This window comes from Anastrepha obliqua, chromosome 3 (genome assembly GCF_027943255.1).
Source record: "Anastrepha obliqua isolate idAnaObli1 chromosome 3, idAnaObli1_1.0, whole genome shotgun sequence".
Classification (NCBI taxonomy): Eukaryota; Metazoa; Arthropoda; class Insecta; order Diptera; family Tephritidae; genus Anastrepha; species Anastrepha obliqua.
This window is the reverse complement of record NC_072894.1, coordinates 4,477,316-4,488,518: the sequence shown is the minus strand read 5'-3', so window position 1 is coordinate 4,488,518 and position 11,203 is coordinate 4,477,316. Positions and strand designations below refer to the sequence as shown.

The 11,203-nt window shown below is 34.0% G+C and overlaps 1 protein-coding gene across 1 annotated transcript in view; it reads left to right on the top strand.

The window, feature by feature from the left end:
• The first annotated feature begins 1,499 nt into the window (after positions 1 to 1,499).
• LOC129242988 (paramyosin, long form) overlaps positions 1,500 to 11,203 on the top strand; it is a 33,062-nt gene continuing 23,358 nt past the window's right edge. The window contains exons 1-2 of the mRNA XM_054879984.1: positions 1,500 to 1,982; positions 2,763 to 2,819. Of these exons, the coding sequence (XP_054735959.1) occupies positions 1,860 to 1,982; positions 2,763 to 2,819 (180 nt within the window). The 5' untranslated portion in view covers positions 1,500 to 1,859. The remainder of the gene's footprint in view (positions 1,983 to 2,762; positions 2,820 to 11,203) is intronic.

Sequence of the window (11,203 nt, the reverse complement as noted above, 5' to 3'; positions counted from 1 at the left end):
AGCGGTGCAACTTGCAACACAGCGAACTTAAAAATCGATTTTTTGTAGGGTTCAAGACACCATTGATGCCATGCGAAAAAAAAATTATAAGTTTGAAAGAGTTGTAAAAATTGAACTGATAAAATGGACCTCGGAACTCCTAGCCACGGCGGTCATATGCTGGCTATCTTCAAGAAATCAGTGCCTTGAAATTATTCACTAGATCATAATAAAAAAAATTCAATCTAACAATATGTCTGTTTAGTATTAAAATTTTAAGTTCCCAAGTTTACCTTTTCTGGCTGACCTAAATTTTCTGTCAGGTATCGTCTTAAAATTCCTTAAAGGTTTCATGCAAACACACTAAATGGTTTAGCAAAGGGACAGATAAATCGGGCGTTCCAATTTAACCTAGTTTTTGGCTTATATATGCCGTTACTTCCAGCGACAGACACTGCAATCTACATGAGTTGCAACTTTGCTCTCTAACTAGTTTGGAAGTAGTTACAATGTATGTGAGATCAATGCCTTCAGTGCATTCTTCTTGGCTAACGAAATTTGGATATAACTACGCTTTATGAATTCATAATCTCATAACTTATTTAATAAAATAGTAAGCACAAGACTTCTTCTTTTTCAAGCCACTTTCACATTTTGCTAAACTTTAAGTTCTCAAAATAGGTAGTTTGCCAGCATGCAGAAGCATAGACTTTCAGCAAATTTATGAATTTTTCAGAATATCAGCTAAAAATAAATCGAAATTGCTCCAAAAGCAAAATAAATCATACACACATACGTTAGTATGCGTCCATGCAACTATTGCCCAGCTAATTTTCGCCCCCTCACCTCTTTCCATCACAGAAATCATCATCCGCTTGTACTAATTACAGGTGAAAATCTCATTTTCTCAATATAGCCCACTTCGAGATGACCGAATTGACCCGAACACATTAGCCACCAAACCACTCAATTCTTGTAGCGAACGGGAGCTCGTGAAATGGAAAAACGAAGAACTCGTAATCGGAAAAAGCAACAAAGATTCTAATAGTTTCCACACTCGTCTTTTTACTCACTGCAATTAACACTTACAGAGGACAGCTGGTGTGAGCAGAGCGTGAAAAATTCAATAAAAGCACACACGCACACACATTCCTTCTTATAAATACATGCATACACACATATGCATGTATGTACATTTATAATTTTTATACGCCTAGGTTGGTATTCAAATATGTAGAATTGTGGCAGCAGAAAAACAACAACAAGAAACAAATTTCAAAAGCTATGAGGAGGCAAATTGTGTACTCAAGTGCCTTCAGAATGTCTAACGGTACGCACAGTTCACTCAAAACGTCGAAACGCGCCAACAAAAACAATTGGCAACACACACATACACATATGCACACAAGCAAGGAAATGTGCTCACACATTGTGTAGAATCGGCCGAAAAGAAATTCCCACTCGAAAATAATTGCCACGTCTCGGTGGGTAGAAATAGATGAAAAGATCGGCAGCCAGCGCCAAATTAACGAAATACTCTTTATTCGAACGACACCGGGATCTCTTGTTCAGTAGATCACCAGCCTTTCTCCGACGTTTATTACGAATCATTCGGTGACTCGGTGACAACTACAACTTTTGTGTGTGGAGTGCGAAAAGATTTCAATTTAGTTTCACGCCTACAAATTTTTGTTACTGGAGGATAACAACTGCATTGCAGGGAATTCGAAATTTTTTCACCACAATATCCAGACACAAGACGCGGCCGATAACAAAGTGTTCACCTGAGTGAAAAACTTATCATAATTTTTATTTAAAAATTACACAAATAAAATATACATAAATCTTAATTTTATAAATTAAATTTACAAACAAGTAAAATGTCCTCGTCGCAAGCAGTACGCTCATCGAAATACTCCTATAGGGCCACCTCAACTGGACCGAGTGGAGCCGATATCTCCATTGAATACAGCGCTGATTTGGCCGCCCTCTCACGCTTGGAGGTAAGCCGCCTGCCGTTAAAAAAAAAACCAAGCCAAACCAAAAACTAAAAAACTTAAAAAAGAATGCCAAAAAATGTAGAAAAAACTGAAATTTCATAAACAATTAATTTTTGACAAAACAAAAAAATAACAAAACTCTTTAAAATGAGGCGAAAAATGTTAAGGAAATTGTTTCAAACGATATGTCCACCTGATCCTCGAATCTTCCAACGTCCGTTCGCCTCATTGCGGCACAGTGATGTGACAAAAAAAAACGAAAAGTTGAGGATTTTGCTGCAAAGCAGAGTGAAAAATGTGCTCACGCGGATTTGTATAATGAAAAAACGAACGACTAATACACTTACGCACATTCATATGTACATGTATGTACGCTTGTATGTATTTGTGCTAGACGAATTATGTAATAAAACGAAAAACGTCAAGCAGAGAATTTGTGAAATATGTACGAGTATTTTTGGTACGCGAAAGGCTTAAAAAAGACACTGAACAATGTACTTACATACCTTTGTATGTATTGTATGTATGTATGTATGTACATATGTGCATGTGAAAATGCATTCATAAAATACATTAAAAAGGAAGGAGCCTGTGAATTGTGACAATGCGTAAAAATAGCAAAAATAATAAAAAAAATTAAATTGTTTTTTTTTGTTTATGCAAATTCGTGAAATAACAAACATTCTAATTTAAAGCACGCGCGCGCCTAATGTTAAAATAACAACAACAAAAACAAAAATTACCTTAATAATGTGAGATTTTAAAATTTCGCTTTACTTGCAGGATAAAATCCGTTTGCTCCAAGATGATCTTGAAGCCGAACGTGAATTGCGCCAAAGGGTGAGTATTGGGTGCCGGGGGGTGACCTACAAATTCAACTCAATCTGTTTACTTTAGAGATAACAGAAATTCATGTTTTCAATTTTTAGTTGTTAAAACTCGTTTCACAAAAAAAGTAAGCAAAGTAAAATGAAAATTAGTTAAAGTCTACACGAATACGAATACATACAAACATATTTTTCATATGGATATATTCTGGTTAGTCATCTAATATTTTTCAAGATGTTGTTTAGAAATATCAAATAATGCAGAATTTTCATGAAAAAAGCTACTACAGGTATATACTTACCGTATTTATTGCATAACGGTGAAAATATTTCAAAATAAAAAATAAGTTAAATAATTGGCCGCGCTCCTTCTCCTATTTGAGACAGGCGTCTTGATTTTGTTATACTTTAGAACAAATTTCTTTAGTTCTCTATTTTTTTAATTTTTCTATTATCAGTTAAAAGCAGTAATTATATTATTATTCCACTTAAAAAGCTGTAACTACCAGAGCTTTCAGTGTCCAAGCTTACCCCATTTGCCTGGTATGGCACCGGTAGTCTCTTCTTAAAACTAATCAAATCTTCATCTTCATTTAACCAAACTCAAGAGCAGACATCAAAATATTCCCAAAATTCACGCTGATTTTCCAGTTGTTAGTCAAACTTTTAGCCAAAATTTTTTAATAAAACTCAGTGAAAGGTTTTCATTCAAACACCAACATTAATTTGCTATCTTCAAAGTACTCCACTCCAGTTGCTGTATAAATTCCCCACAATTTTTTCACGCACACATTAACATTTCTTTATTAGAGCTTTGATGCATCGTCCCCAGCATTGTTGTTTTATGACTTCCATAACCTCAAATTTGTGCTTGAAGTTCAAATTTCAGTTTTATGAGAGAGGTAAAGCCACATAGGATCAGATCTGGCTAGAAGAGTGGAGAAGCAATGATATTTATGGTATTTTTTACCTTACGTTCGTCCAAAATGCTTGTTTCACGCAAAGATCCGTTGTGGCCATGCATCATCCATGACTTACTGTTATTTATTCCAGTGATTTTTGATGAACTTTCTCACACAGAAGCCTGGAGTCGTCCAAATAGCAGCATTTATGGCCCCGGCCACACGAATTCTCCAAGCAACTCAACGCAAATGTCAAGGAGTATCCAAATCCGTATAGTACTGTGACCAAATTTACATCTCCATGGGTTTATAAAGACTAGTTTACTTGTTAGTTGTATTCTTATAATCGTCCTATTAAAATAATGGCACATCTTGAACAACTAAACTAACGGCATGGACTGTGAACCAAACTTTTGTACTGCGAGTTTTTTTTTCAAAATCGCAAATCTTGCCAAATTGCTTCAAACGCCACTGCGATTTTTTCGATAGAAAACAATGAAGAATCTGCAAAACGAAGAATTGAAGAGTAAGCGAAAGTGGACTGCAAATGAAAAGTGAATTGTAAAAAAACTGCAGCCACAAATTCGACGTGGAGCCACAAACAGTTTGCTAATTATAAATTACCCTTGCGTGCCGCAACGAATGATAATGATGTGCATTGAACTTCAATCGTATCATGCTTTCATCGAGCTGCGCGAAGTAGGGACGTTCAGCTTTCGGCCGATAATGCGCGAAGATTTTGATTGAAAGTTACAAAACAGTCGTAGCGCACACACACACACAGGCAACCCACAGCGAAGCCCAAGAAAACATGCAAAATGAAAATGAAAAATTTACGAAAATTCCGCAAACAATGGCAGGGTAATGCAAAATGCAACAATACGAAAGTAAATGCAAATGGAAGAGGAGGCAAAAAATGTATGCAAAATATGCAACGGTTAAGAAGCAACTGCGCGATATTCCCAGTTGCTCATACGCAATGGTGTACCAGTTGGAAGTGGAAGGTGTAAGGAGGGAGAATAAAAATATGCTTAGCAAAGAATTCGTTACACTGTTGAGGAAGCAATGCAAATAGGAATGAGATCGGGAATGGGAAGTGTTGCGTGGCGTGGCGTTGCGACAAATTTAGAAAACAATCCTGGCCCGGGTGAGCCCAAAAACTGGCAGACACTGCAATCAACCGGGAATGCATCTCGATAGTGCATTGAGTTGGAAATGAAATAATTTCGTTAGTGGGCGCAAACAGTTATAGAGTGAATACAAAAACACTTTTTGGTCAGTGGCAGTATGACAATTAAGCACAAATTTTGAATTTCATGTTGCGAACTCCGCATTCCCACTCATCATTAACAGCTGTTGTCAAGCCACCAAGCGCCTGTTAGAAAAAAAAAAAAAAATGAAATACATACGCACGCACAGAAACTAAGCTCCTGCACATGTGTTCGTTGGCGTAATAACAAAATGTTCAGAACGGTCAGAATAAGGCGAGAGAGCGACGGCGAGTGGCTAGCAATGCTAATTTTAGCAGCGACATTCAATACAAATGATTAAAAATTTCACATTAGCCGAATATTAGGAAATAGCCGAGAAATCTACACACACACACACATGCATGTGTGAATGTAGCTGAACCACTACAGCTACACACTTCTTTCTTTCAAAGTGGATATCTGCTCCAAAGGCAATGGGTATTTTTCAATTTCTAAAAAACGCTCAAAAACTTTTTGGACCATTAACTAAACGCACAAAAGAAAATTGAAGAACAATGGAATTTGTGAACACTGAAAGAAGTCAAGTAATCTAATGCGAGATGAGCATGCAAAACTGCACTTGTATGTGTCTCACTGTATGTTTTATTCACTCGAATTTTTATACACTCTTATGCGCAACTATGCGTTGTATGTTCGTGTGAGTGTGTTTGTATGGTAAATGATTTTCTGTGCCATTGCGGTATATTTGAGCTGTTTAGCTGCCTTAGTCATACAGATGTAAGAAGATGTCAAAAAATATGTCAAACAACATGTTGTTTCTCATCAAAGCGAGCAGGGCCGTTAAAAATTGTTTGTGTGTTTCTTTTGAAATTTGGCCTTTTGAATATCCACATTTACGCTAAATAATATTTTAGACAAGCATAGTACATTTCTCAAATGCTTATAAAGCGAGTTATTGTTCCCACTTTCCTTTAGATCAGATATTATTAAATCATTAAATTTATCAAAATATTACCAAATAGTCAGAATATTCACAATAGAGTTAGTTCCCAGATTTTCATTGTAGAAAGGCGCGGTTACGGCGCGCACTCAGGGACACTAGTATTGAACCACTTCAAAAGCTCTTTTTCTTGCGAAAGAAATCCTTGAAATATTCGTAGCTTTCATATTTATTTAGACACGACCGCCATAGCCGAATGGTGAGTGCGTGAGTGGGAATTGGTTGCTCTTACGTTCGATACCCACTCGGAACATGAAAAGTCGAATGTAGAGCATGATTTTTCTAACAGAGATCGCTTCTTGACTAGCAACTTCGTTCCTATAAGTGCGCTTCTGCTATGAAAAGGCTTTTCATGGAAATTAGCTACCGGTCGGAGTTTATTCAATTGTAAATCCCTTCAGTAGTAGAACAACTTTAAAGCGCACACCACAGATTGGAGATCAAACGCCTAATAATGGATATATACGCCAATTATATATATTGTACTATTTATTCAGATCTACATATGCAGATGTATACTAGGGTGGGCCAATTTTTTACCGACATTCTTTCTAGATGATTCGGATTATACTTAAAATTATAATAAAACAGTTTAAAGTCCAAGCTAATTTCAAGGCCGCCGCACAAAAATTTTAAAAGAATTTACCTTTGATTACTATGAATCATATTTCATGGGCGCCACACCAAATTTTAATAGAAGCTACCTTTAATTACTATGAATAATATTGTTCTTATAATACAGGTAAAAAAAATTTTACTTGGTCATTTTTTTGGTGCGAAGAATTTATTCTTCATATCTATGATTTAAAGAATCGTAGGATTCAATTTTTTCATATGTAACTCAAATTAAAGATTTTCAAAAATGAAAAAAAAAATGTTTTAAATTAAAAAAAAAAAATTAATTTTTTCTTTAAAAAATTTAAATTTATATAAATTAAAAACAAAATAAAACAAATTTTAATTTAAAACCAAATTTTAAATAAAAAATATTTAAATTTAAAACAAATTTTTTTCGATAAAGAAAACATAAATTAATTGGTTTTAAAAACAAAAAAATTTATTTAAATTTAAAATATGTCTTACAATTAGCAACATATTTAAAACTTTCAAATTTTCATTTTGATAAAAAACAATTTATTTTTATAAAACAAAACAATTTTTTTTTTAATTTTCAATAAAATAAAATAAAAAAGCCACTTATTTTCACTTTTTATCAAATAGATAAAATTTCATGAATATAAAAAACAAAATTGTTAATTGGTTTTTATAAAAAATTTTAATTTAAATCTAAAAATTTTTTTTTTTCGAAAATTTAATTTTTTATAATTAACAACGTGTTTAAATTATCTAATTGTCGTTTTAACAAAAAACAATTAATTTATTTTTATTTAAAAAAAAACAAGTTTTTTTTATTTTCATTTTCGAAAACAAAATTTTTTTTTACAATTAACAACGTATTTTAATTTTTCATGTTGATAAAAACCAATTTAGTTTTTGTGTAAAAAAAAAAAACATTTTTTTTTGTCGAAAAACAATTTTTTTTTTCGAAAAAACTTTGTTTGCTATTAAATATTTAAAATTTTAAATAAAATAAAATGACAATTTACAATATAAATTTAAAAAAATGTTTTTTTTACAATTAACAACGTATTTAAAACTTTCCATGTTGATAAAAAACAATTTACTTTTTTGGAAAAAAAACAAAACAATTTTTTTTTCGAAAAAACTTTGCAATTATCAACGTACTTAAAATTTTTAATAAAATAAAATAAAAACTTACAATAAAAATAAAAAAAGGTTTTTTTATAAAATGTTTTTATTTTGATTAAAAACGATTTATTTTACCCCTTTCTATCAAACAATTTTTTTTGTTTAATCTTTTTTCGGAAAATAATTTTTTTACAATTAACAACGTATTTCAAACCATTTTGCTTTTAACTCCAATTCATTTTTAATTCGGGGTGTCTTTTTCTACTTTCTATCCTCACTGCCTCTCTGTTTTCATTTAATTAAATATAGCTTTTGCTAATATTTGGTAAGCTCGAAATCGACAATTTTATGTAGAATCCAAATTCGCTAGAAGAGATGTCGAATAAAATTGTTCCACATAAAATGACCCGCCCTAATGTATATAATTTACTAACTTATTACTACAAGGAAATATATAATTTCTTTAACTATTGATTCGAGAAAATTCATTTACTTCATTATAAAAACTAAACTAAGAAAGAATTAGCAAAACCGCATTCTTTACTGGGCTTCAAATATTAATTTTCGAATTCTCCGTATCGAATGCAGCCGTAAAATTATCCTCAATTGCACGCATTCATATTCGTACGTGCGCATATTTGCATATTTTAATAATTCTTTCTCGAACTTTTCTTCCTCACGAGGTCAGCTGGCAACCGTACAGTCTCTGTTTTATTGGCAACGCCTGACCGCATACGCGCTGTCCGCTTTTAAGATGATTTGGCGGCACACTCTAGTCGGCGAGCTGGTGTTTATGATCATTTTGTACTATTATACAAGTACAAGTGTGTGTGTGTCTTTTAATGAGTCACTGCAAAGTGTCTGTCCATGTGTCAGTCGTTTATTTTTGAAAATAATTTTTCGTTGTTGAGTTCCCATATTTCGATCGCTATTCACTTGCGCTGCCTTGCTTTTAATTTCACCGGCTATTGGATGTTCCATTCCTCCCAGAAATAGTTGCTTATCCACTGGCAAAATAAGCCTCGCGCTGGATAACATTCTAATGTGTGACTCGGGCATACCTGGCATTCGAAAATTTCAATTCAATTTCAATTGCGACCAATCGCAGCGGCATAAAAGTACAGACACATCTGTGCGTGTGTTAATAATTTGTGAATTTTAATATTTTGCAGCTGCACTTCATAACGATTCACACACTCACCTATAAATATGAAAGCAAATGTATTACGTTTAGGCAGAGAATGCCCATAAAATGCACAATTACACACGCAACCTGCAATGTTTGAATATATTCATATACGTATGTATGTAAGCGTATGTACGCATGTGTGCACCTGCCCTGCAGGAAAATTACACTGGTACCGAAATAGAGCACTTCTAGAAATATTTAGAACCGTCGCTTGCTCATATTTTTTGGCTCATCATCATCATCGTGACATCATCTTCATATCATTTAAGAGTTGAAGGCATTTTTCGTCATTTTGTTGTCGTCCATTCTGAGTAGATGTCCAAATCATCAGTGGCCTTAGCAAAGCGCATCCGGTTTTGGCTTATTATATTTTACAAGTCCCATCAACTTCCTTTACTGAACCAAATATTTTCCTCAGTACCTTTCGCTCAAAGCGTGGGAGGTGGTTCGTAATGTTGGTGGTCATCACCCATGCTTCGCAGCCATAAGTTGCTATTGGTCTTATTAGGGTCTTATAGATTTGTAGCTTACACGACCATGAGAGCAGTTTGTTTTTGAGCAGTTTAAAATGCGAAAAATAACTTCTGTTGATAGCTTGGATGCTATAGCTTACGCAGTTTAGGAGGTCCACTGTTAAGGTTTATAGCCAGATATTTCAAGGTTTTTATTTTTTAAAAAGTATGTGAACCAGCATCCAGGTTGCTGTAGTAAATGGTATTGCTTGACCTTACGAGGAAAGGTTGCTTTTCCATACAAAACCAAAATTGTGAATTTTACAGGACGATTCCCTAGAAAGTGCGCGTTTTCCATTAGCACAGGCCTAGAAATAAACTCAACAGAGCCCATTTGATACCCTCTGCCTAGTACTATTTTTTCGTCCGCGTGAGCGACCTCGCACTGCTTTTATTGTTGCGTATTATGCGAAATATCATATCCGATTTTCATAGTCGTTAAGGAAATTTTCATTTTTTTTCTGAATTGCTCGTCAAATACTAAGTATTAATTCAAAATTTAAAAATAAATTCATCATATTAATGAATTAAAAAAAGTGTGGCTCTTGTTCTTTGAATTTAGAAAAGCCAGATATCGAGATCATCACACCACGTCACGATAATCGCGCCTATTTGCATTAATTGTTTCGCGTTACTCTCTGATGTCGCAAGACAGTTCGTCTATGATTCTATAACTAAGCAAAATTTTTGAGGTGATTACAGTTAATAGGCAACAAAATGGTGCGAAAGCGCTAGTTGGATTATGGATGAATCACAACTTTAACAGTTTATAGAAGGATTTTCAAAGACCGCTTGAGACTCTGAAAGTATGTAAATATGCGTTCCTGTCCTTTGGCTTCAGAGATATTTCCTTCACGCATATCTCGATTGCATGTATTTCTGCCTGGAATTTTTTTGTTGCCTACCCCAGTCGGCTTTGCTCAATAAATCTTTTTTGATAGCGATGCAGGGTAGCATAATAATAATAATATCAGCGCTAGAAATTTAATTCGCTAGTGATTTTTTCCTGTGGGGCATGTAAGCACATTAAGCCGGGTCGGTGGCGCTGTATTAAAAAATCGCTTTGAGCCAATTTTCGATCCATAATTTTCGCACATTTTTGCTCCAAATATTATATTTTGTGACTTTTTTATTGCCATACATAAAATGAAGCGCGATTTTTTTTTTTTTTGGTAACTAAAAATCGATCTCTTTTCTACATTTTTTTTTCATTTACACATTTTTCATTTACACATTTTGCCTGCTATGTTTTTGTTTAAATTTTATGTATGTATGTATGTGTGCGTATGAAGTATTCGCCGAACATTCCATTTATTCTGCACACACACACAAAGCCGTACATTCTCCGAATATAAATTTTACATGCATTAATCGGTCGACCCGCACACCTCAGCGTTTTGACTTTGTATGCTCGCAAATTGGGCGTCTTCCATCGCCTCTGTGTGGCCAGCTCTTCGTTTCTGCCAAACCTCATCAAAATAGCCGCACAAACGACTTCCAAGTGTTCTTTGCTGTATAGCAGTTTCTTTATTTTATTCGCTTTTGAAATTTGGAATGATTTTTAATTATATGAATTAGGTCATTCTAAATACATACACACGCACACGCACACGCATGCGATGCTCTTTGTGTATTTCCACCATTTTAATTAAAATTATAAAAATATTTTCATACATAATAAATTTCATATTTATGTACTCGTGTTTTTATTATATTTACTATTCCTGAGTTTTTGAAGGTGGCTCGAGAGTGTCGAAAGTATGTGTGTATGTATGCACATTTAATAACGCCCACAAAGCCTTGTAAGTTCGGATGCACACTGCAATTCGGTGTTTGTGTATAGGTTTACAAGTACTTCTGTACAAATTTACAA